The 27,926-nt window shown below is 35.7% G+C and overlaps 1 protein-coding gene across 7 annotated transcripts in view; it reads right to left on the bottom strand.

The window, feature by feature from the left end:
- The window catches only part of ROCK2 (Rho associated coiled-coil containing protein kinase 2), a 94,669-nt gene that overhangs the window by 30,968 nt on the left and 35,775 nt on the right, over nucleotides 1-27,926 (bottom strand). For 4 of the 7 annotated variants that reach the window (XM_034432100.3, XM_060689289.2, XM_087882393.1 and 1 more), the window contains exons 2-12: nucleotides 24,263-24,344; nucleotides 22,883-22,983; nucleotides 21,332-21,469; nucleotides 20,350-20,610; nucleotides 12,186-12,330; nucleotides 7,952-8,090; nucleotides 4,542-4,633; nucleotides 2,754-2,913; nucleotides 2,203-2,284; nucleotides 1,932-1,943; nucleotides 939-1,027 (exon numbers count right to left, since the gene is read on the bottom strand). In XM_034432100.3, coding sequence (XP_034287991.1) covers nucleotides 939-1,027; nucleotides 1,932-1,943; nucleotides 2,203-2,284; nucleotides 2,754-2,913; nucleotides 4,542-4,633; nucleotides 7,952-8,090; nucleotides 12,186-12,330; nucleotides 20,350-20,610; nucleotides 21,332-21,469; nucleotides 22,883-22,983; nucleotides 24,263-24,344 — 1,301 coding nt within the window. The remainder of the gene's footprint in view (nucleotides 1-938; nucleotides 1,028-1,931; nucleotides 1,944-2,202; nucleotides 2,285-2,753; nucleotides 2,914-4,541; nucleotides 4,634-7,951; nucleotides 8,091-12,185; nucleotides 12,331-20,349; nucleotides 20,611-21,331; nucleotides 21,470-22,882; nucleotides 22,984-24,262; nucleotides 24,345-27,926) is intronic. The other 3 variants (XM_034432103.3, XM_087882391.1, XM_087882394.1) reach the window with 1 other exon arrangement.

The following is a 27,926-nucleotide window of genomic DNA, read 5'->3' as shown; positions in this document are numbered from 1 at the left end:
TTACTACCGGTTCCAGTGAATAGGTAGTAAAAAATGCTTTAAAAAAGGAAAAAAAAGTTGGCCACACTCACCCAGTCACATGAAAACCCCCTCACTACAAAGCCACACCCACAGAACCGGTAGCAACAAATTTTATATTTCACCACTGGGCCACTGGGTGATATCATCCAATGTTTTGGGGGGATGTTATCACTAAAATGCTTATGATACCCATCTTTATATTTCTCCCCAGGGCTACTTGAATGATGTCATGGATACCTTGTCCCAATTTCTAGAGGCTGTGAAGACCTGGATGTGGTACTACAAGCTTTGAGTTAACCTTATTCCATGTTCTATGTTCAAGCAAGGTTTAACTGGGGCAGAATGCAGCAGCATGGGCTCCAGTTACTTGGCACATGTAATACCACTATTACATGTGGTAATAGTGGTATTACTATTATCTTTGGTTGTCTGTGTGCTTCTGGGTGCAATTTAAGGTGTTGGTTATCACCTTTAAACCTTTCATGGCTTAGATGGGCCCCAACTGTGCACAGGGACCTACTTCTTGGTTGTGTTAGTGAATTGCTGTTTTTCAACTGTCTCTATTTTTAATTTTATATTGTTCATTATTGTTTTTATTCTATTTTAATTCTGTTTGTCACCCAGAATCACTTGTTAAGATGGGCAGTCACATAAATTGGATACGCAAACAAAACATATTTATGCAGAGGTATTAAAAATTCAAAAGAGTTCACAAACTTTTAAACACCACTGTATATAAAGTGTAACATATAACAGCTTTTTGATATTACAGCTTTTAATATAGGAAAGATTCTTCATTTATATTACATGTATTTTTAAGGAGTGGATTTGGCCTATGTCTATATAATTTTAGTTTTAACAAACTAAAATTATATTTTGAAGAGTTTCTAATTTTTATAAAGAGAATATAGTTATACCTGTATTTTTGCTCGAAGTCATCTTTGGTTTGTATTTCATTACGGAGTTGATCTTCTAATTTGTTTATTTTTTCCTGGAATTGTATAAGCTGACAGAAAAAAATTCCCTGATTTTTAGGCATTTATAAGTGACAGAATTTAGAAAGTTAGTGCATAAAAATACCCCTATTTATATAGCTTACATCAGAAGTTCCTAAACTGGGATGGCATGAAGAATTTGGGAGTGGTGTTGGTAGTGAGTATGTGAAATTTTTACAAAAGGTATCATTGTAGACAACTATGCAGTAATTTTCAAATGAAGGTCTAATAATCCAGGGACAAGTTGATGAGGTGATGGAAATGCTGAAGGTCAGCGGGTGAGTAACATAAACATCAATGCTGGACAAGATGATGGAAAGATGGAGTTAGAGATCAATAATTACATTTACTTAGGCAAAATGAAGGACAGATTTAACATTATTCATCTAGAGGCAAGATGTCTTCAAAATATAAACAGGCCTTTTGGTGTTAAAAATCTGGGAATACCTGATTTATACTGATCATTTCTTTACTAGTTATTTGCCAAGGTGAAAGTAAATTGTTTTTATGATAATATATAAAACATACTGAACTTGCTGAAACACATGATATTGAATATAAATTAACACTTCAGTCAAAATCTTGCAGATTTGTCATTATCATCATTGTCCTTAAGTTACACTGTGGTGTTACACTGTGTATTTTAAATTTTTAAAGCAGCAAACTTTACAATAATAAATGTGAAGCCTTTCCTAAATTATTCCATATTTCCTAAATGAAAGCCAACCCAAATTTGGTAAAAAAAATTGCATAGACATAAATCCAATGTTATGAAAGGTCCATTTACGAAGTTTTTTTTAAAAAAAATTCTTAAACTGAGATTTTTTATATTTCATGGAAAGAGAGAGAGAGAATGTATGTGTGTATCGTGTAGCAATACATATCGATAAAAAATCTTCAGAATAATGTGCTTACCTCTTCACCATCCTGTAAAAAATAAAAATCAGATACATGCTTAAAAACAGGATACGTTTCCATTTTTCCCCAATAATCTATATTGCTTGATTTAAATTATCCTCAAAAATCTAGTTATCTAAAGCTTAAATCATACAATGACAAGAACACCTTTTATTAAAGTGGGTAATTCACAAGCAGTTCTAGATTTGTGCAATTAATTAACTACTGATGCACACATTTTCCATACATATGAAATAAATGTTTAGCAGATTAAAATATGAGTACTTACCTCATTTTTCTTAAGTTCATTTGTCCCATTGTTCTTACAGGGTTCAACTTTCTTACCGAGCTCAGGAAAGTCACTTAGCAACCTGTTCAAAACAGAAGTTTTCAAAAACTCTGGCCACTGTGCCAATCAACTCATTTTAATCAATTCTCTCTAGTCCTAATCCCACTAGACTGTGCTCAGAATGAAGGCATTTATTTAGAGTTAGCTCTATTAACAGACAATGGAGCTTTTTGGTTAATGGGGGAGGAGCCTAAGAGCTTCTTAAACCCATTTTAAATAGAAAGCTTCAAAAAAAAAAGCCTATGCAAGCAGATATATTGGAATACAAAATGCAGGTCAGCATAACTGACTATAAGAGCAATGCCTCTATTTTGTGTGTATTATATTCTTTCCCCCGAAAATGCAGTAATAAACATTTTGGCAATTATAAAAACATAATCCAATGGCATGCATACATACATGCATACATGTGTAACACATATGCACAAGTAAAATCACTGCTGAAAAGTAAGGTTAATTGGTATGTATATTTTTTCACATATACTACATACAGGTTCTCTCTAAAGTAAGTAAATCCAATGAAAGGCAGTTGGTTTCCAACAAATGCTTTTGGGACTGGAAAGGTTTCAACATCTCCTTTGTCATCTTCAATATCATCAAAATTGCTGCTATCTATATCACTACTCAGTTCGGGTACAACTGGTGCAGCAGCTAAAAAAAAAAGTAGATACCTGTATTAGAACAAAATTCAATGTTCTTATATTAAAACAGCATTTTTCTTTCTTTTTTTTAAATTTGATTTATATGCCGCTCTTCTCCGGAGACTCAGGGTGGCTTACAATGCGTTAAGCAATAGCCTTCATTGTATACTTATACAAAGTCAGCTTATTGCCCCCACAAACTGGGTCCTCAATTTACCTACCTTAGAAAGGATGGAAGGCTGAGTCAACCTTGAGCCTGGTGAGATTCGAACTTACAGTAATTGCAGACAGCTGATGTTAATCATAATGCTATCAGTCTGCTGAGCCACTAGGCCCTTCTGTTGTCTTTAAGGTTTAATTTTGTATCACATGTCAGCACCAGGGTCTCAACTGTTACTCTATAAGGAACCTCATTTAAAAGGAAATTGTCTCTTATTCTCTCAAAGCCTCTATAATGTTTAATCCATTGTGGAAGGCCAGAATGCCTCTCATTGTATTCTATAGTTTCAAAGTAAGAGAATTATTTTAATTCAATGTGCAATTAACTATTTTGCTTCAGAACAATCAAACAGCAAGGTTGCTTATTCCAAACTGGGACAAAATTTAAATTATTTCAGAACCCCTATTAAACAAATTAATCAATGTTATATATTAAGAATAAATGTTTGACTATACAAAGCTGACACGATAGATGTGTAATTCCTAAAAGAATTGTGTCTAAGATAAAATATGTAAGAAATTTAAATTTCATTTAGGCTCCCATAATCTGTCCCTTTCAAAAAAGCTTTCAAGTTGAAAGTTGGCTGCTTTATCTCAAAGGTGTTTTTCCAAAATGCAACTGGACTTTCTTTACTTTTATCCCAAAGGTGCTTTTCTAATTGCTTTTTGTCCCAAAGGTGTTTTTCCAAAAGAAAAATGGATTTCTTTTCTTTTCACTTTTTGGAAAAGCACCTTTAGCTCAACCATGACATGGGATGATTGAGAATCCCCATAAGACATCCATTGCTTTAAGAACGAAACGCAATCACAATAGACTATGAATATGAAAAACTTCATAAAGAATCAAATATCTGCATTGTAGATTCTCTCTCGCTGAACCACATGGATATTAAGATGGTTTGCAAAAAAAAAATTGAAATCTCCTTGTATTTTATTTATGAGTTAGTACACTCCAGGGTCTCCACCTTTAAGCAGTTTATAATCACCCACCACTAATCTTTTCCCCAATCCAATTCTTCTGTAAGCACAGAGAACATGAGAGTGTTTATGAATCTTTTCCTACCCTGTAAAGGCAAGGCCTCTGAACGTAATGGAAAAGCTTGCCCTTTCAAGTGCATAAGACTGTTAGAAATGAGATTTGCACTAAATGAAATATTTACTGCAAGAAATATGCAAAAAACAATGAAACACCGAAGTTGATTTTAGGAGCGTTTCACCAACTTCCAATCTAGAAACTTTACTTTGGCATTTAGTTGTAAGTAATCGTAAAGCTTTCACGTTTGCTGAAAAGTGTAATTTTAAAAAACTGAAGTTTTTACACAGTAAATATCTTACATTTTAAATCCACATTAAACTAATTTAGGCACACACATCCACACAAAAGGAAAATGCATTTTTTAAATTTTAAAAGATACTTACTGTCTCGAATGCTATTCCAATCCCATTGATCATTCTTAAAGAATAGATGAGATTTAATTTCTTCAACTCCACTCCTCCCTAGCCGCACATCCCTAAACATGGCAATTAAAGTCAAATTTTATTATAAGTTCTACAATTTTCTATTCTGAGGCAACCTATTCACAGTTTTTATTTCGATGCCAGGTTGCCTAAATGTGTAAGATATGCTATAATTTTTAACTGTTCATTAACATTAACATTGCAACCTGAATCATCCCAGTACATTTGCTACTAAATTTCTCGATACTCTCACATATACTGGTGAAATAACTGGAATTTTCGATCTGCCACGTGTGGAGTAAGACATAATTCCAACTGCACTCAGTAGAAAAGGAATGCTGGAAAAAAGCTCTTTTTTAAAAAAACCCACCCTACAAGTTTGCCAAACCACAGTGCAAATATTTCAACATAAGTGACAGAAGACCTGGCTTCCTAACACAGAAAGTTATTCAAACTTTATTGAAATAAGTATTTCAAAGATCACATCCTTTAAACTCACCCATACCCATATTCATATTTTCCCCAACAATGTATAATGAACCCATTATGTAAGCAGCAAACTCATTTCTTTTTAATATAACAATTTTGTGTTCCTAACTGCACCTCAGGAAATACTTGTGTATCAAAATTAGTCATATAACTAATAATAAGTATTACCTTGCTGACATACATATATACACATACACACAAATATATAAACATACACAAACAGGCCTACATCATAGTAGAAAGGAATATAAACTCAGAGTTGTCCTCTTTAAAACTTCAAAATATTTTACTTCCTCGTGTATTTCTTTACTCCTTGCCCTCACAAGGGGACAGAAAGTTATACAAAATGAAGGTCTTAAACTGCAGCTTTAAGCACAATAATTTGTCTAATAATATGTATACATTGTGTGCACAATTATTAGGCAAGTTGTATTTTGGAGGAATAATTTTATTGTTGAACTACTACAGTGCTCTTGGTTAATCCAAAATGTTAATAAACCTCAAACCTGAATATTTAAGAAAGTAAAAGTGAGGTTTTGGCTTTCTTAGGAGAATATCCATGTGTGGCACAATTATTGGGCACCCATTAGAGTGCAGAATTATTATGCAACTAAACGAAAAATGAAAATTTGCCCATCTCACTCGTTTATTTGCATCTGTTAAAGTGAGAATAATAAACAAACAACTTAAAATGTACAAATAAATATTTCTGACATTTCAAAACAAAAAATCAGTGACCAATATAGAGTCTTCTTTTCAAGAACACTCATAAGTTCATAAAGTTTCTTGATCTGTTGACGATCAGCATTTTGTGCAACAGCAACCACAGCCTCCCAGACACTATTCAGAGAGGTGTACTATTTTCCTTCACCGTAAATCTCCCGTTTTAAGAAGGGCCCACAATTTCTCAATAGGGTTTAGGTCAGGTGAGGAAGAGGGCCATGTCATTATTCTTTCATCTTTAAGGCTTTTACTGGTTAGCCATGCAGTGGAGTACTTCGATGCATCGGATGGAACATTGTCCTGCATAAAAATCATGGTCTTCTTGAAAGATGCTGATTTTTTCCTGTACCACTGCTTGAAGAAAATGTTTTCTAAAAACATTGGGAGTTGATTTTGAGTCCATCTTCAACCAGAAAAGGTCCATTTTTAATAATACCAGCCCATACTAGTACCCCACCTCTACCTTGCTGGCTTCTGAGTCGAAGTGGAGTTCTGTGCCTGTTATGATTCTGTCATGGGCCCATCCATCTGGTCCATCAAGAATCACTCTCATGTCATCAGACCATAAAACCTTTCTCAAATCTTTGGCAGTTAATGTGCATCTTTTTTTCTCAACACATTTCTTGCAACCCTGTTGACTATTTGCAACAAAACATTTGATGGTTCAGTGATCATGCCCCAATATCTTAGCAATTTCAAGAGTGCTGCAACCCTCTGAAAGACGTTTTACAATTTTTGACTTTTCAGAGTCAGTTAAATCTCTTTTTTGGCCCATTTTTCCGGAGGAAAAGAAGCTGCCTAATGATTATACACACCATGATATAAGGTGTTTATCTCCTTAGACCACACCCTCCCTCATTACACAAATATAGGTAAAGGTTCCCCTCGCACATATGTGCTAGTCGTTCCTGACTCTAATGCTAATCTCCATTTCAAAGCTGAAGAGCCAGCGCTGTCCAAAGACATCTCCGTGGTCATGTGGCTGGCATGATTAAATGCCAAATGCACACGGAACACTGTTACCTTCCCACCAAAGGTGGTCCCTATTTTTTCTATTTGCATTTTTTACATGCTTTTGAACTGCTAGGTTGGCAGAAGCTGGGACAAGTAACGGGAGCTCACCCTGTTACACGGCACTAGGGATTCGAACTGCTCAACTGCCAACCTATCAATCGAAAAGCTCAGCGTCTTAGCCACTGAGCCACCACGTCCCTTTACACAAATATACATCACCTGATATGCTTATATCCACTAAGCATTCAAGTTAATACAGCTTGGAGGTGGAAAATATGCATAAAAATGAAACAGTCAAAATACTTATTTGCCTAATAATTGTACACACTGTAATTTTCATCAGTTCATATAGCCCCCAAGAGAACCAAGAAAATCGGGATCATTTAACTGATCTTGAATATTCATAATAGTTAGGAGAGAAGTTGAAGGAAATCAATTTTGCTTATATTACCAATATTTAAACTTGGTTTGCATTGTCCCTGACACTAATAAATGCAAACTGGGTGGCAGGACAAGTAGGAGACCGCCTCTAGCACAATCAAGTAAGATGTATGGTATGTCTGGTGAAACATAATGGCTGTTGGGGGTTCTTTTTTACCTATACTCTCTCCAAATTCAGTGAGATATTTATAAGCTGGTAAACCTAATTGCTATTATGAGCTGTGGTGGCGCAGTGGTTAGAATGCAGTATTGCAGGCTAATTCTGCCAGCAATTCGATTCTCACCAGCTCAAGGCTGACTCAACCTTCCATCCTTCCGAGGTCGGTAAAATGAGAACCCAATAGGACAATAGGCTGACTCTGTAAACCACTTAGAGAGGGCTGTAAAGCTATATGAAGCGGTATATAAGTATATAAGCTATTGCTATCGTTATTCCGTATGATTCCTAGGAAAACCTGGTAAGTACTTTCTAGGAGAAAAGGTTTCTTAACCATGAGGGCTTGATCTCATGGAATTTCTTATAATTAAGCCAAGTTGAAAGTACTGCCTAAACTAATGACAAATTTAAGTTGGTTTTGTCTACAAATGGAGTATCAAAGATTGTATGCACAGATTATATCAGTGAGATCTCCCAAATGCCTGTTTGGACAGAATAGTTTACAATAACAAATTCACCCCAGTAAGGAAAAAATATGTTTACAAACCTGTCTGTTAAAAAAGCACAGATAAGGTCCTTTGCCTGCTTTGAAATTTCTACATCTTCTGGGAAATGCAATGAGTTCTTGTGATCCATTATTTTACTGTATGTTCCCACCAATGAATCAGCATAAAACGGAGTATCTCCTAAAAATTCGAAATGTAAAGGCATTATTGTTGTGGTTGAATCTTAAAGATTAACATAGTGTTTAAGATGGTAAATTGAGCATCCGGTGCTTAAAGATTCAAAACTTAAACTTGCTGGTCCTCTTCAGATCTGAACTGGGCCTCTATAATCTTCTTCCTCCCCCATCTCTGCCTCTCCCAAGAATAAGTGACATTAAAGGTTTTGCTTTCCCTTCTCTTCTAAAAATTAAATAGAAAAATGTCTGGAAAGCTCATAATTTACACACCAACAAATCCAGAGTCAAATTATGGTTTACAATTCTGATTTGTTCAAAACTGTAAGTTGAAATTAAATGTTTAGTTGGTAACATATCAAAATGGTGGTTCCCCTTTTTTTCCTTCCACCCAAAATACCGCAAATTACCTCAATGTCCTTTGAAAAAGCAGATCTTGTAGAGGCATTTGGGAAAAAGAAAAAGAGAAAAGAAGCATTCCATTCTATCAAGAGAAACTGCTCCTCTTCATGAAATATATCATTTAGGTTCCAAGTTGTACCCAAGTCTGGGCATAACGAGCAATCCTGCTTAGTTTCACAGCAGAACTGTTTTTGACTACTTTATTTCAATTGTTCAAGAGGAGATGAGGGAGAAACTGCAAGTACTAGCTTCATGAAAACTGTACGGCCTTAACCCCAACGAAGATTTATCTTTTGCTGAAACTCACATGACAATTGTTTCTAGTATGCATAAATTGTATTTCCTAGTGCTTCAAAACAATGAGTCTAACTGTATACAACATTCCTTATTACAGTATCACTAACTTTTATACAAATATTTAAAGAAAACATGTTACATCATAGAGAAGAGAATTTGCTACTGAGAATGGACAATTTGCTGTCATGAATCTTCTATCTCAAAAAATGCCTAGGGGGAGAGATTTATTGTGCAATTTATCTACGAGTAGCTATATAAATTCCTAATTTAAGCAACAATTGTTTCAAAATTCTCCAACCTATCAAAGGCATTTTCCACATCCTGAAAAATCACGACGGTACTAATTTCAATTTTTCTGAATATATACTTTGGAATTACAATTGATAGTCTCATATTACTAGATACTTGGTGGCCTTTTCTAAAAACAATGACATATAATTAAAGGTAATATCATATTGTAATGCATGTGCCATTCTAAAATCTGAATGGTATTGGTATAATCAATATGTAACACAACAAATAAGAAAGCCATCTGCATCGATAGGTTCTTATTTACACTGGTTTAATGGTATCAAATATTTCTCAGTAAGATAAAGGGGCAAATAGTCATGTATAATCTTAAAAAGAGCTATAATATATAAAAATTAATTAATTTTGTTCAGGATTAAATGTATCACAATAATATACAATCAAGAATTTAAATAGATTGCTGATTTACCGAGTCAGAATCACTATATTCTTAAACTGGATATCCTAAATAAGAAACATACTTATATTCCTGCAATGGTTTGAACCAGCAAATCACATTTTTATCTCATTGTCAATATCTGTTTAGTGAATATTCTGCTTTGATAAAGTTCCTGTGTCTCACTCATAGATGCTTTATATATCTTAGTAGAATCTTTCATACAGAATAGCAGAGTTGAAAGGGACCTTGGAGGTCTTCTAGTCTAACCTCTTTCAGGAAATCTTATACCATTTCTAAACCTTACGCGTATTAAAAATTTCTTTAACTTTTCCCCCATTGTAATCTTTTGATTTTCTATAAAGAATAAGCTACAATGCAATAGGCATTGAAATATGGATGTAGAATGTCTACTTATAAAAAAAGCTTCACATTTTTGCAGAAAGTCTATTTATAGAAAGCTACCCTGTTTCCCCCAAAATAAGACATCCCCTGATAATTTATTTAATTTTTTTTTATTTTGATTTATATGCCGCCCTTCTCCGGAGACTCAGGGCGGCTTACAATGCGTTAAGCAATAGCCTTCATACTTTTGTATATTTATACAAAGTCAGCTTATTGCCCCCACAAACTGGGTCCTCAATTTACCTACCTTAGAAAAGATGGAAGGCTGAGTCAACCTTGAGCCTGGAGGAATTCGATCTTACTTTTAATTGCAGACAGCTGGTCTTAAATTACAGAGCTCTGTCTGTTGAGCTATACAGGCTCCTCCATAATAAGCCCAATCGGGCTTTTGAACTCATGGCAATAAGGCCAAGCGCTTATTTCATGGTTCAAAAAAATATAAGACAGGGTCTTATTTTCAGGGAAACACGGTATTTATAAGAAAAACTTCAAATTTTTGTTGTACCTTTTATAATTCACAGCCTCTTTTGTAAAGATAATAAAGTAATATTTCAATACCATCAATATAAAGGGGGCAATACTTCCTATAGTAACTGTTAATTTTACTTGGGCACAGTCTGACATTGCTATCAAACCTATATTACATATATGAATATATTTATCTAGAACTAGAATACTACAAACTAAACTAGTTTAGAATAACTCTAATGTGAAACTTTAAAAAGGTATATTCTTCTTGCAAAGGATTGAAAGGTTGTGATACATCATGTCAATCAATTAGTTTATAGATATTCTAGAAACATCCTTAAAATAGAAGTATTTTCTGAAATGTGTAAACAAATTTTTAAAAAACGTTTTACCACTATTTAGAATTCCTCCTTTTGTATTTTGCCTGCCTTTGCCTTTCTTTATTCAACATTCAAGTTTGAAATGTTTAGAAAAAATTAGATTGTAATGAACTGTATACTAATTGAAAAAGAGTTTATTTAATAACATGACCTAATAAAACAATGTCCAAAACATCTATATTAATTTCATAAATACTATACCTGAAAAGTTCCTAGTAGAACCATAATGATTATTAAATTTATTAAAGCAGCTTCATCACGAATATTTCTGAAACATTTATTTCTTGCTCCATTATAAATTTTGAGCACTTGTTAATCAAACTAATTTTTGAACAACCACCCCTAGTAATTTTCTTCCTCTTGAGAAAGAATGTGATTTCCTTCCAAATCAAAGGGGCCCACTTGCCACGACAAATGTAGATTATTTGGGGGGGGGGAGAGCCTTTCTATTTTAGGACTAGGTTTTTGAACCAAGTGAAATAGAAATCCTGATAAGTAGCTTCAATTTCAAAATTATGCAATGGCTGAAGAAATCAAAACCTCAGATTCATTTTTCCATCAAAGCAATCATAGGCTACAAATATAATGTTTAGCTAATATAATATGTAGAGAAATAGTGTGTTCTCTCTCTCTCTCATCTATCTAGCTATATCATTTGTCTGTCTGTTTGTCCTCTCTCTTTCTCTCTCTCTCTCTCCCTATCTCATCTGTCTGTCTGTCTGTCTGTCCTCTCTCTCTCTTCTATCTAGCTATATCATCTGTCTGTCTGTTTGTCCTCCTCTCCCCCGCCCCGTGTATAATTGCTATATAAACTCTGCAGTCAGATAATCTCATCCTGAAGATCTTTGTTTTTAAAACATTTGCCATTTCTATGAAAAGTGGTTTATCAGAATTTTTAAGCTGAGTAACTATTTCATGTGACTTTATAACCAGCCTTTTTGTCTCTATTTTTTTTAATCTAAAGCATCAAATAATCTCCTTAAAAAGCTCTAATTTCTCCTTTCAATTATTTTAACAAGATTTTTATACGCATAAACCAGTCATTATAAAACTTTATATATAATTGGAAAGAGCCTTTAAAATAGTGAGAAGCCTATTTTTGTTTCCTTTCCTTTCGGATTTGGGCTGGACCCAGTAGAGTCCAAAAAATAAAACTGCTTTTCCTTAACTAAGAAATAATTAAAGTTGCACTGTTCAGCACGTTAGATTGAAGTGCCAATTTTCCATGATATTTAGGGAAGTTCATTTTATAAGAATCCAAAAAGCATTACTAAAAACCAGATTCACTTAGGGACCAGTAATCGCAGCAGCAGCAAGAACATGTGAGCACACATACACACACAAACCTCACAGATAGAGCAAATCTATATTATATATTTGCAGCAATTACATCACTAGAACATATTAAGTATTATCAAGACAAAAATCCATATACATGCAAGGAAAAAACAACAACACTACTTACCAACAAGCATTTCAAACAGAAAAACTCCGACAGACCACCAGTCACATTCCCGTCCATAGTATCCATCACCACCTTGTGATTTTAATACTTCAGGTGATATATAATCTGGTGTACCAACAGCTGTATCACAACGCACCATGCCAGTCTATTCAACCACATAAACAATGACAATTAAACAACACTTTGATAGTTAACACACTTTTTTTTCAATTTTTCTTTTCATTTTAACCATACTATTTTTTACCAATATGCCTTGTGCTTCTTTTACACGAAGCTTAGGGCTCAAGTATAAAACATTCTTGTTCACTGAAGTGAAGGAGTTAAGCTTAAAGATAACAAAGTCAGACAAAGTAAACAAAAGCTGAGAATGTATGCTATGTCCAGTTAATGGCTCACAGAATCAACTGGTTTGCAATAAATTTCAAGAGAATTTTGGAGCTGCTCCTACAATAACAGAAAACAATATATAGTCACACCTCTATTTAGAGTAACTTAGTGGCTGCAAGCATTCCAGTTATGGAGTATAGCCCATATAAATCTATAAAGAAAACACATTTTTCTGATAGCTTATCTATGTACTAGTAGTAAATTGTAGTGCAATAAAAGTTGTGAAGCAGAAGTTCCAGGTTCAATTCTTATTTTACTTGCCTGCACATTATCTGTTATATTTAACACTAAAAAAGTAACCTGTTAGTAGTAGTGATCCACCCTGAAAGAAATATATATTTTAAAGACTGATAGTGACATATAATGTGCAACTCTTGCTTTGGACATTATTATGATGCAAAAATTACATAAATCAGATTTGTTCATTGCTTTCATACTAGAAAAATTAAAAACCACATTAATTCATAACTCAGAACTGTGTTCTGAGCCTACTAAAACCTGCAGCCTACTTTGAAGAATATTTGGAAGCTTCTGATGGTGCAAAACATGGTGGCCCATGGGCAGCTATGGTTGCCAACCATTTAGCACATGTCATACCTCTGCTTTACAAACTACATTGTTACTGTTATGCTTCTGGGTACAATTCAAAGTGCTAATGCTCACTTTTAAAACTCTTCAAGACCTGGCGCCATATTACTTATAGGAGCATCTCTCCTCAGGGTATCTACTCATCAGGACAGGCATGCTCTGGGTCCCCTCTGTGAGAGAGTGCCATCTGACTGTGCCCAGAAGAGGGCCTTTTCTGTCATGGCTCCCACTCTTTGGAACATAACCACTTTTCAAGATCAGAATTGTTCCAATCCCATTGGCTTATGCAAGGCATTAATACCTTGGCTCTACCATTAAGCCTGGATCTCTAATAGTTTTGAGTGCATTCGTTTGTGGGTTATATAGGTAGTCCTTCATATACAACCATAAGGGAGCCTGGCCATTATGGTTGTATATCATAAGAGTAGTAAAATGGGTCAGTCATGTGACCCACCCGATTTTGTGACGGTCGCTAAGAAAACAAAAGGTTTGCTATGGGTGTAGTCCACTTCTTTCACTAGCATCCTCTGGAGAAAACGCTAAAGGCTCAGTATCTCAGTATTTTAGAAAACTAAGACTCAGAACCTTTGGTATTTTCTCCTCCAGAGAGCAGAAGTACGCTAACAAAAGAGATGGATTCTGAAGAAGAAAGCGCGAAAGGCTCCGAGCCTCAGCGCTGCAGAGCACCGAGATTCAGAATCTGTGGCATTTTCTCCTCTGGGATCCACCTCTTTTATTAGTTTCCTTCACTTCTCTGGAAGAGAAAATGCTAAGAAGGCCCTGAGCCTCAACACTGAAACACTGATACTCAGAACCTTTCAGAATGTCAGTTTCCCTAGCGTTTTCCCCTCTAGAGGAGAAAATGCTAGCAAATATCATCATTCTCTGGATGATTCGGAAGACCCCCTCCAAATTGCACAAGAGATTTAGAGAAGGAGCTTTCTGAACCATCACGGAATTGGGCCTGCATGCAGGATAGAGCGAGGCAATGAAAAGGTAAATGAATCCAAGCATTGGTAGTTTGGAAAGATGATCCAAGCGTTGGTGGGGCTAGTTCGCTGATGCCTCCCAGCCCGTTGCAGGTTTCCATGTGCCAGTGGGCACTGGACCTGTCAAGGACTCTCCCAACCCCTGCGGCATGCATGCAATGAAAAGAGCTTGGATTGCAGTTGTTGAGTAAAGCAGACATGTAGGTGCCTCGTGTAATAACTGTTATGACTTACAATCAAAATTCCATCCTCAATGGTGGTCGTAAGTCAAGGACTACCTGTATTTGCACACATTAGCATCACCTGAGCAGCTATTATTAAATTAAATTAGATATAGGGAGACTTATCTGGAAGGAGAGATAAAATTCTGCATTATTTTACCACACTGTTTAGAAGAGTCTAGTGAAAAACCTGGAAAGAATTATTACTATGATTATAATCAAAACTTATCATAGCAACTATGTATGCATTTAGGGCTCTGCAAAACTATCTTAGGAAAATATGAAGCTTTAACAGTTGGCCATGAAAGGGATACAACAAAAGAATTGTTACGAAGTTATGGGTAGACAGAGGAAGACTCAGGTGACAAGAAGTTATACCTCTTAAGTGGGACAAATTTACTCATTTAGGGGTAGGATGCCAACTTCTAAAATATATATTAAAGCATTGCTAGCTTTTCAACGGAAGAATGAAGTCCAAGTACAGAGTCAATTCTGTATCCATATTTTACTTTTCACCTAGAAAATAAGGAACTGTAGCATGGCACAGCCTATGTAATAGAGACAAAAGAAATGGTATAATGTATTCTGCTATAGGCAGAGGGATTGCTTATATTTCTATTAAAAGGTTAAGCATAATTTAAGATGCATGGAAATTTAAAATAAGCTTGCAGAAAGAGGATCTTCTCTAATTAGGACTAACAAATTAACTGTCCATTGTACAAGTATCTTTTATCTTTTAGTTTCAATCTGCTTTAGCCGGTTTTTTAAATAAACCAGTAACTGTACTAGGTAGTCATGAAGTTTTAATGTTCTGTACTTGGTTCATTTCAAAATTGACTCAAGTATAAAAATATTTTTCCTCCTAAATTTTAATGGATGCATACTGCTCTCTGATCTGTGGAATCACAACTCCCTTTTAACAAGGTCAGCAATAAAGAACTATTCAATATATAAAATGTTTGAAGCGTTTATTGGAGATTAAACAACCCCTTTCAGAGATCTTTCCTTCCCAGATTCCCCAATGCCTTCAACATTGACAGAGCTTTTAATGTACTTGAAAAGTACTTCAAAAAAAATTCATGGAAATATTCAGAGATGCATTTGCCTCGAAAGTAGTTCATGTTGAAATGTATAGTGCAGTCAAACATCAGGAGTTGATGCAGAAGTACAATGCACAATTACTCCCAACTGAAAGTTATGCACAGAGAAATATGAGAGTTTTAGTAATATAGAGATTAAAATTTAATACATTCTCTCACAGGACAGGAAATGTTTTCTCAGTTGATAGACATATTTCTGGCAACCTAGATATATACAAAGCCCAAAGGATGGGATTTCTGCTGATTTGGAGGGGGAGGTGTTCATATTTTTAGATCTGTTAAGCCCTTCCAAGTTTATGTCTTTTCAACTTTTTGCCAAAAATGGCATGATTAAATATTTTAATAATTTATAAAAGCAAAAAGAAAAATCCATCCACTGTATAAAGTTCACTGATTACTTCAATAAATATAGTAGGCAAATAGCGTCTTTATTTTAGAACAATGATATCTGCAAATCAAAACTTGCATATTCTAGTTTACCACAGAAAGAATTTTTTAGTCCAAAATGACCTATTTGTTTAATTTTAAAGTAAACCAAAAAGCCACTAGGGGATGCTAAGGGATGCTTCTGAGTAGGAAATACATGATAGATATTGCTTTTATTAATCAACAAGCGTTTATGAAAGAGGTTTTAAAATACTGAAAGTATATTTCTCAATATCCTTTCTCAACCTGTTGTTCTTCCACACATATATGTAAGAACCTTAATAAAAATATCATATCCGTTCCAGAGGAAGAAATCACGGATTGAAGAGAGTTCTGAAAAGCAGAATGAATGACCACAGAGGGATTAAGAACTAGCAAATAGACCAGCTCTTCAATAATTCCTCTCCAGGTAAGAAAAGAAGATTGAGATTACTCACAAGTACTTCAGACAAGTACTGCTCATCCCATGGCAACTGCCTAGTTTAGGTGAATTTAGAGCTCCGGGAGACTAGCCATCTTGCTCAAACTGCAGTCAATACTTTTGAAAGGACACAAAGTTTGCATACTTCCTTTTCCGATCATTTTTAGCTATTTTCAGCTATCAGAAAGCATTGGATGATCTCTGTTATTATTATTCTAGTGCTACAGTATTTATTACATTATTTTCATATAAGGGTTGATGAACAATGTGAAACTTCACGAAGGGCTCAATGAGCTGAAGAATTTGGGGTTCTGGCATAGTAACAAAAAAGAATTTCTCATGTTTGCAGGTGAGAGTTCGTTCTAGAGCAGTGGTTCTCAATCTTCCTAATGCCACGACCCTTTAATACAGTTCCTCATGTTGTGGTGACCCCCAACCATAAAATTGTTCCTAAGACCATTGAAAATATGTTTTCCGATGGTCTTAGGTGACCCCTGTGAAAGGGTCGTTCGATCCCCAAAGGGGTCCCGACCCACAGGTTGAGAACCACTGTTAATCTAGAGAGAATTGTGTGTGTGGGGGGGGGATTAATCATCATGAGCAGCAATAACTGTTTCCCTTAAGTTATTGCTGTCTGTAAAATATAACTGGCCATGAGCATGGAGAAATGTATGTATGAATCCTTTTCAAGTGCCCACTGTACACAAACTATCGATTTAGAGTTAATACACCCACTCTTTAGTTTGATAAACTCCACTTATGATGAGGAGATTGAGATATTCTGATAAACAACCAATACCCAGATGTTTTGAAGGCAGCAGCAAATTTTTTATTTGTAGCTTTAGCTCATAGGAACCATTTGGACCCTTCTATGCAATTTTAACTTTATAGGGATTCTTAGATAAATAGAGTGCTGTATGTTTTAAATTCTATGACTTGGTATTGGAGAGTAAGTAAATATTTTTAAAGAAAAAAGAATGATATTCATAATGGTTGAATCAAAATACTATTCTAATTTATTAGCGCTACAAAAATTTAGCGACCACTAGAATGGTTTGTATGTCTTCCTAGGTTTTGCAGTTCAAATATGGTAGTCCTAAATTAACTAGTGAGGCTCTTTTGTTAAAGGTTCCTAAGTGTGTAACTAATAACATTGAACAGAATATAAAGAGAATTTCTACTTTAGCTCCACACTGAATGTCATCTTAGCTTTATCATCCTTGCAGCTTCTCTAAAGCTCTCTCTGATTTGTGTTCCTGTTGGAATCTATATATATAAAAGCGAAAGCCACTGACGCATTAATCACGAAATCTCCAGAACTGTAAAGCCTACAAACTTGAAATTTGCCAGTATGTTCCTCTTGGCTTCTAGGTACTCACTAAAAAAGGATTTTTCGAAATGACCATCAGAGCATTAGTATTTCCTATATTATTATTAACATGCTCTGATGCTAAGGAGTTCTACTCCCCCTCCCCACATCAAAAGAAATGTTCCAAATGCAAAACACAAGCAGAGGTGTTTCACTTTCAGTTTTACTTTCACAGCAGCAAGCAGCTTTACTACAGAACAATTGAGCTAAGCCACACCAGCCTCCTTCCTGTCTCCTTGCTCACACAGCAAATACTGTTTGAGTTTCCAAACACCCCTCAACTCTCTCACACACTGACAGGATGGTAGCCAGATAAATAACCGATGGATGCTGCATGCTGGGACATTCTACTACCTCTCCCCCTCTGTTCCAACTGCCAGTTGCATTATATTAACACACACTGATGCTACGGAGTTAGCATTCTGCATTAAGTTTCAGGCTGCAAGTGTTAATTTATCAAGCCTGAGCACATAGTTTCGTAGCGAAGCACGGGCGTCCAGCTAGTACATTTATAAGTCACTGTCTGGCAAATTGTATTAATACAACTAAGGAAAGTGGGCAAGAAAAAAAGATGGGTCAGAATGGAAGAAAAAACAATTTAGAAGGGAGAGTGTCTACAACTCATCCAAATGCCGTCAAGCTATCCATCTGTGGGTTTTTTTCCCCATGAATAGAAATATACATGTAATATGAATATATTTTTCCACATATATGTGGTATAAGCAACTTTTCTATTTCAACAGCTGCCAAATAATTCATCCTCCCTACACTGAGGTAAGTTTGTATGGGAGAGAATGTCTGCCTTCAGTTATCTCCAAATTTTATGGGTGATTAGACATTGCAATCCGCATCATTCTAACACAGGGGGGTCAAACTCACATCATCACAGTGCCATCATGTGACTTATTGGGATTTTTTTCCCCCTTTGCTAAACTGGACGTGGGCATGGCCAGCACGTGACGCATCCGGCTTGCGGGCTGGGAGCTTGACAGCCCAGCTCTAATACATCTAGAACAGGGGTCAGCAACCTGCAGCTCTGGAGCCACATGTGGCTCTTTCATCCCTCTGCTGTGGCTCCCTGTTGCTGCTCAGCTCCACAATTGATAGGGCTTTCGGTTAGGACAAGTAGAGGAAAAAGGATGCCATGCTAGGAGGAGACTCTATGGTGGGAGATCCAGACTTCCAGTCAGCAGAGGAAAAAGGACGCTGCGCTAGGAGGAAACTATGATGGGGGAACCGGACTTCCGGTCGGCTCCAGAATTGAACAGGGGCTTCCAGTTAGGACTTTTGTGGCTCTTTGAGTGTTTAAGGTTGCCGACCCCAATCTAGACCAACATATTAACTACCAGACCACACTGGCCCAAAATACAATTGTTCATTCACCAGGATTAATCATTTCAACCTATTTCAATGTGTTGGCAACTTGTTCAGTAAGGAACATAAACCATGGTTTCAAGGGCTTCATACAATGTTTTCAGGTGTTCTTCCTCCTGCTTCCATCTCACTATACTGTAGAAACCTCTTACATTTGACAGGTTCCTTCTGAAAATAAGGGAAGCCTGAAAACTAGATTTTCATATAAGCTACAGATCAAACCATTCTGAAAAAAACCTAAGTGAGAAATAGTGCTATGTGCGATCACTGGATTGTCATAGAAACACTGTCTATTTTCAATGTCTTTATTCTTTAGGGTATTCTGAAAACTAGTAATAAAGAAAGCAGAGTGTTTGATAAACCTTTCCTTACAACCAGTATTGTCAGTATAGCAAAGTTAGAACTTTACAGCAGAACTTTAGAGCACAGCAACACGTTATCTGCCAGATTAGGGTTACATCTGTATTATTTTTACTTTTTTAGATTTTGTAATCTTGTCTTTATTGTTTTTATAAATAACTTAAAAAGCAAGGAACATGTCTCCCATCCCCCCCACTATTCTCCCCACAAAAACAAAGGTGGACTGGGCTGAGACTGGACCAAATTCATCCAGCTAGTTTTTCATGCCTAAAACAGAACTATAACTCACCGTCTGATGGCTTCTAGCCTTCACCACTAGACCAAACTGGCTTTCAGGTTTTATTAACTTGAACCCCAGAACTATGATCTAAACTCCTGAACTTTATATATCTGTCCATCAACTTTAGTTCTCTTTTAGTTTTCAAAATAGATGATTACATTATAATACACTTTACATTTTCCTATCTCTCTTGAGAGTAGGTGTGAGATTGAATCGATTTGTAGTACAGAATGATATCCCAAGCCAGCAGTTCAACCTCAATGTTACAAACAAAACAAGCAAGCAAGCAAATAGAATGCTGGTCAAGTACCTTAAACCAATACCAAAAATACTTAATGTGATAGAGACACACTCAAGCAACAGAAAAGTATAATTTTAACACAGAGAAGTTTAATGTTACATAGTACAGATAGAAGGCAATAGCTGAAAGACAGTAGCTTGGTTCAAGAAACCAGGTTAATTTATTACAATAGCAAGCACTGAATCACAAATCTTCACAGTAAGTATCTCAGCCACCGCACTATGTTCAATATTAACCATAGCATAATTAAAATCCTTTCACTAATATTCATATGCTGCCCAATAACAATGAGGTTCTTTCGATTGCACACACTATTTTTGAAACAGACACGATGACCCAGATACTTACGTCATCCATTTTCATACAAGTACCAAAATCTGCCAGCTTCAGATGTCCGTATTTATCCAAAAGCATATTATCAGGTTTCACATCTCTGTGTATCAAGCCCATGGAATGAATTGCATCGAGAGCAAGGACCACTTCAGCTGTGTAAAATTTGGCCCACTTCTCAGGCACATCATAATTGCTCATGAGGTTGACAAGATCACCACCTGGCATGTATTCCATTACCATGTATAGGTATCGGTCATCTTGAAAGGCACTAAAAAGCTGTTTCCAAAAGAATAAAGTATCAATAGGTTTTTTTCCCTCTATGTGAAGCAATAACTACAACTATCATTGGCTAGGATGGAAAGTGATAGCCATTTAGAGAATTATTAGATAAGAATCTGTATTATAATTATAGCTTTCAGTGTTATGTTGTAATACAAGGTTCTTGTTAATAGCAAAAACGTTAAATTTCTGCTAGTTCTAAGCCTTATTTTCTCCTTTTCTAAGAAAAAATGTCTCTTTATTTCATGGGCTACTATAAATCACCTTGGTATGGTTTTTGAATGGGTAGGAAATTCCTAAATCCTAGGACTTGGGTAAACAAATGGAAGGACTCTCTTTCAAAAACTAACAATGCACAGAAAGGGGCGTTGGTCTTACCTGATACGCCCTAGGCAAAAGCACGTCTGTCTTTAGCTAGGACTGAGTCAAAAGCTGGAGACCGTTGGGGTAGGCGTGTCCTCACAGCTTTGACAGACTCAGTCCTATTGGCTAGCAGACGAGGACAACCCATTCCTGGATGCTATCTCCACTTCAAGGGAGAATGTGTGTATTTTAAATCAAGGAATTATATGAGCAGCTTACAATATATTTATATCAAATTCTAAACCCATCAGGTATCAAAACATAAAAATTGCTATTTCACCTATTTATATTTTCCCCATTTATTTACATTTCCCTTAAATTACCACCGAACTTTGTACACAAGAAATATCCATACCTGAACTACCCATGGACTATTGGCAAAGGCCATTATATCTCTCTCTTCCCAGAAGAAAGCTGAATCTGACCTTTTTAACATCTCAAATTTACTTAGCAGCTTCATGGCATATGCTTTCTGTGTTATTTTATGGCGAACCTGTAAAAAAAAAAATCAGGATTTAAATAATATAGAAAGTTGGATATGGAGAACCAATAATAAATACCAAAGAACAATCCTCTAAGCGTATCTGAACACTGAAAAGCAATAGCCTTCAAGAAATAGAATTAAAAGACCAGAAACCTGAAGGGTAAAACTCTTAGAAAGAAAATATTAAATCAACAGCCAAAGGGAATACACTTTTATAGGATGGTCAGCCACATACACACCCCTTCTTTATTTTAAAAAAGCAGTTATTACAAAACAAAATAAATGTCCATAATGGGACAATCAGCGCTGGTACCATCATCAAGAAGTTGAGGAGAGATCTAACATCCAATTGGCACAGAAACAAAAATTGTTTTTTTGGCAATTCCTTCCATCCCTCCTTAAGCAGAAAATATTAGAAAGAGACAAAAAGACCTTCTAGAAAAAAGCCCATTCTTCAAGCCATTTATTATACAATCATTGAAATGTTTCACGCTTGTCCGTGTTGCATATAGACGTTTATAATTCCCAAGCACCAACAACTGAGTTAGCACCATCTTTAGAACAGAAACACTTCTGATGTTAATAGTCAGAATTTGGCTCTTTCCTATGAACTGATTAAATTAAAGCCCCAAAACAGCTTCAATACATATGCATCTTTCAGACCCATGATAAAACATGTGCTTCATTCTGAAGAATTCTGGCAATAACTGTGTAGCATTCATGTCTCAAAAATCTGTTACATCTAATAATAACAATCTGATTTGCCAATCTTCTACAAAAAATATAAAACATCCTTGCTGAATTTGACCACAAACCTCTACTGTCCAACAGTGTTTTTCCATAATGGCCAACAAAATGCCAACAGGAACCACAAAACAAAACAGAAACGCACAAACACACTAATACTCTCTCATAACTGGAATCAATAAACCAATACTTCCATTACTGGAGATAATATGCAATCATCATGGCAACAGGCCACTAATTCCCTCATCATCCCACAATTTATCCAATATAGCAAGATAGTTGACCGTCCTTAAATTTTGTAACAGATTCCATGTCAATGCACTACATAAAGTCATACTTTCTTTTATCTGCCTATCTAATTATCTAGAAATGGTTTTTGTTTCTTTTTAAAAAATGGCCATCCACTATTCTGTAATCTTCACAAACTTTCTATTAAGCCACTGTTAACCCATAATTAGTTCATACTTATCAGTGTAAATTAAATATGCACTTCTGCTCCAAAGCACATTATTTATATTTGCCTATGTTTTAATTTACTTTATTTATTCATAACTTTAAATTATTCTGAGATTACCCACTAACCCAAGAAACCTAATGTGTGGCCATAAAGAAAAACACTATTCTTAAGAGAATTAATGGAAACCCAAATGTTTTATGATGATATTAGGTTCTTACCAGCTGTACCACACCAAATGCACCTCTTCCAATCACTTTAACAACATCATAATCTTCTACTTTCATTTGAAGATCACGCATTTTTTGTACAATTTTTTCATCTGAAAAAGTTTAAAGAAAAATATTTGTGCTATTAAAATAATATCCACGAAGGATAATACACATTAAGCCACTAACAATACAGAAATTTAAGACTAGTAATTACAAATGGCATAGACCATTTAATCTGCAATGTCAGGTTGTATTTTCAGTGCAATGCACAAAAAAAACAGATCCTTTAAAGAAGTACAGTGCAAAGTATTATCTTTGTAAAATAAGAAAAAGCAGGCCTTAAATCCATAAATACAGGTAGTCCTCAACTTATAACCATAATTGACCCCAAAATTTATTCTGTAAGCAAGACAGTTATTAAGTAAGTCGTGCCCCATTTTGCCACCTTTTTTGACAGGATTGTTAAGTGAATCATGTGGATGTTAAATGAATCTGGCTTCCCCATTGACTTTGCTTGTCAGAAGCTTCCTAAGAAAGTTGCAAATGAGAATCCCAGAATCCCGGGATGCTCCAACTATCGTAAATATATGCCAATTGCCAAGCACCCAAAGTTTGATCATACGACTATGAGAATACTGCAATAGTCATAAGCGTGAAAACTGGGTCATGTCACTATTTTCTGTGCTGTTGTAATTCTGAATGGTCATTAAATCAATGGCTGTAAATCAAGGACTACCTGTCTACATAAATAGCAAAACAAAATAAAACTATGTTTGTTAAAACAGCATTGTTAACTTTACCCACCATAATCAGGAATACTTTAACTATGAAATTTAATTATAAGATGTTAAAGTACCTTTAAATATCATATTTTAACTTTTTTTATCATTGACCCTTGAAATCAAATCATACTATTTTGGATTCTCTCCACACACACCTTCACCTGCTTCAAGTTAGTCTGGACTCCTGGCAACCTCCTGGACAAGTCCATGCAGCTTTCTAGGCAAGATTATCTTTCAGAAGTGATTTGTCACTGTCTGTTTTTCAGAGCTGAGTGTGTCTGGTAGCCCAAAGTCACCCAGCTGGCTTTGTGCTCGAGGCAAGACCAGAACTCACAATCTCCTGATTTCTAGCGTAATACCTTTAACCACCACACCAACTGGTTCTCCCATTTTGTTGAGAACTAAATATGTAGTTTCAGAGTTCCAGAATATGATATTTACTATTAAATTACTATTGACAGAGTCTATTATCATAATATCGTGACAGCAAATCTCTTTTAGAAACGAGGGGCAAGCTTATGTGGATTAAGCAAATAAAAATGTTATATAATACATATAAAAATATTCTTCATCTACATAGGGATATTTATACATAAGAAAAACTTACATCTGTTAAGGAAATTATCTATGTTTTTGTTCTTCCTCAGTGCTGGATAATCCAGATCAAGGACTAAGGACTTTAAACCATCCTAGAAAAAAAGAAAAAAGGGAGAAAAGGGAAAAAACAAAGGAAGATTATTTTAGAAATTTCACCTTTCCTTACTCCATGAATATTTGAACATATATAGAACCATGAGATTCCAAACACACAAGCTTTCCATTTGCATATGATGTTTATCCATATTTTAGGAACAAATCTTTCAGAATGGAATTTATCTTCTATTTTACATAGTTGTATGTCCTACATTTCACTTACTATAGTTCATATTATACATACTTTAGGCTATCAAAAAGCAAAATTAGTCAACTTCTACTTGCACAGCAAGACATTTCTATTGCTGCACCTTTTCAATACTACCTCTGATGTATTCTGGCACAGATTTTGAAGGGCACTGGATGGGAATTGGGAATCAAATCTGCTGATGGATATCATTTCACTGCTAAATAGATATCATCGGATATATTGTCATATTTGCTAAGAAGCAATTCCTATAACATTCAATGGGATTTATTCTAAGGTAAATACAGGTTTGTAATTAAGAAAATATATTCCCGCTGTAGACCCTACTGGGTTTTAGTTCTTTAAATCCTTAAAAGACTTGACTCTTAATCTGGGGCTGGTCCCCAATGTATGTAGAAACTTGGTTTTTTAAAAACAAATTAGTGATTATAATGTATGATATTTTCTCTGGTGCTATGTATTTTAATTTTTGTATTATTGTATTGATTTTACTTTATTTTTAATTTTTTCATTATCCAGAGTCGCTTGTGGACATGGGGAGCGGGGTCACACAAATGGAATGAATGAATAAATCAATAAATTTACTGCCATGTTTTCATTGCGACTCATTTCCAGTTAATGAGATTGTTTCAGGTTATGAAAACTTCAAAATCCATCTCATTTATTTCAGAGACACAGCTCAAGACTGTCTACATCGTTTTGAATCTTCTCACTTTCACCTAAACTATCAGCCACTTTTCAAGGTTTGTTCATCTGTATATTTTATAAGCCTTTCCAACAACTCCCAACATTTGCATCACTAATAAAAAATATATATGAAAAGTACAATGTCTTCTGCCACTCCATGATGTCTGGATCATTCGAACAGTGCTGGCACTCAAATACCTATCAAGAACTTGTTTTGTAGGAGAACACCTTTCTTCATTACATTCTAGACTTCCCTTCCCAAAAGGAAAATAAAGATCCTTTTTGACAGCATCATTATCACTAGACACAAGTGCAATGTGCTGTTTCTCTACTCAGGCAACATCCTAGTTCTCTTAAACCTGGATGTGAAATCATGCTGTTCATTACAAAGTCCACAGTTTTTTCCCCTCCAAAATATCTAGCGGATTCGCACACGTAAAGGTAGGGGAAAAAAAGAGTAGTAAAAGCAATATAAATTGATTAAAGTATTTTTAGTTATGATATTTGTCATCTTCATCATGAACCGTAACAAATATTCTTCTAATCTCAGGTAAATACATTTACTACTCTGATATAACACACAAAAAAGGGAAGCAAGTATCACCCAAATCAATCATTCTAAAATGGTTTAGAATGCGCAGAAATTTGCAAATTTTGTAAGACTTTCCAGAAACAGGAGGGTACCCATATTAGTCTTTCAAAGCAAAAACAAAAAACCAAAAAAAGCATTTTAAATATTATCAATTAATTTTAATATAAATTTTCATTCATAACCAAACACTTAATGAATACCTGGGAACATTATAAACCTCTCCCCTACAAGACTATGCATTCTTCTAATACTTGCACATCTTTCCCGCAAATGAGCCATAACATGAAAGAAAATTTCAAGTTCCACCTCCACAAAGAGCAAGATATTCAGAGTTTCGTTAATAAAGTATGTTGAAAGAGAATAGGATAAAGTGACAGAAATATCAGCAACTGGATTTTCCCTTTAGAAGGGACTTCCTCGGCCACTCAGCTCCTGGGAAAACTGGTGAGGAGGCTATTTTCTTAACAGGTAACAAAAGAATACCCAAGAGAGTCAAGGATGAGAATCTCTCACAATTACAGAACACAATTGCTCACAAACAAATAATTGTAGAAACAGAATATTTAAAGTCATGGACATGCATGCATCATTCTAATTTGCTGTTTTGTGTTGCTCTTGTATTTCTATTGCCCATTTTGTGAGTCTTTACAACTGATTAATATCATTAGGAAAAAAAGCAAGGAAGTCCACATTCTAACAGCATACAATTGAAATGGTCATGTAATATATCTTCCATTCATTTCTGTAATATTTTGGAGCGGTTGTTGTAAAGAAAGAAATTAATTCTAATCAATCTTACAAGATGTTTAACAGACTGTATCCATGAACTACTTGGAGTGCTATATCAAGAACTAGTTTGTTAATAATTTGCAATTAAATCATGAAGAAATTGATAAATCTATTCTATTACAAGAAAGATTACCAATATGAGATCAAAACCTTGAATATCTGATAACTATCCTAAAGCCTATTTCAATGGCCTAACCAACTTACAGAAAAATAACTATTTTAGTTCTCATGCTGTTGAAATTTGGGGTGAATTGAGCACATCCTCAAAACGACAAATAACACAAATTACACTACAAAACAAATTCAGCAAATTTTGTCTCCAGCTTTTTTTCTTGCCAACGTTCTGTTAAACAATCAGTATCATGGTGAATTCTGAACTGCTAAGGTACAGGGGTTAGTTAGTTTAAACCAGCCTATTAACAATCATCCTTCAAATATATCAAATATTTTTTATCTGTCTTTTTATTCCACTGATATACTACCTTCTCAATCACAGACTCAGGGCAGTTTACAGTAACAATCAACAATAAAATAGCCACTAAATGCAAGTAATAGAGGTAGTCCTCGACTTACAATCACAACTGAGCCCAAAATTTCCATTTGTAAGCAAGACAAGTTGGACGTTGGTCTTACCTGATACGTCCGTTCTCGCTATGGAGGAAACGGTAGTCAGATTGGGAATGACACCTCTATGCAGCATAGGATCGAGTCTGCTAAATTTGCCTGGCTCCGCCCTCCTGCCCCAGTGTTTCGGTGAGGGCGCTGTCGCAGACCGCCGTGTCTTCCTGTAACGAGAGAGAATTAATAGTCACCCACCCCATTGACCCATCTGAGCCGGACCCAGAAGGGTGGGGCTGACTGCCGTTTCCTCCATAGCGAGAACAGACGTATCAGGTAAGACCAACATCCATTCTCCGTATAGGAGGGAAATGGCAGTCAAATTGGGGACATACCAAAACTGAATGTCCTCCAGGGCGTGAGAGCTCCAGCCCGGAATAGTCAAGGTTGATGTACCGCCTGCAAAACTCGACGGCCGAAGGCCACATCTGCCGATGCGAATGAGTCCACCTGGTAGTGGCGGATGAAGGGAGTAAGGGTCGTCCAAGTGGCCGCCCAGCAGACCTCTTCCAAGGGAGCCCGAGTGGCCCAGGCCGCAGACGTGGCTGCACTCCGTGTTGAGTGCGCCATTATTTGTGGAGGCACTGGGAGACAAAGTTGTTGGTATGCTGTACCAATGGTGGCCCTAACCCAGCGTCCCAGGGTGGGGCCTGTGACCCGTGTGACGATAGAATCCGCTTGGAA

This window comes from Pantherophis guttatus, chromosome 1, assembly GCF_059756535.1.
Source record: "Pantherophis guttatus breed Tessera chromosome 1, ASM5975653v1, whole genome shotgun sequence".
NCBI classification, from domain to species: Eukaryota; Metazoa; Chordata; class Lepidosauria; order Squamata; family Colubridae; genus Pantherophis; species Pantherophis guttatus.
Note: the sequence above shows the minus strand (reverse complement) of the source record. Positions and strands in the feature narration are given on the sequence as shown.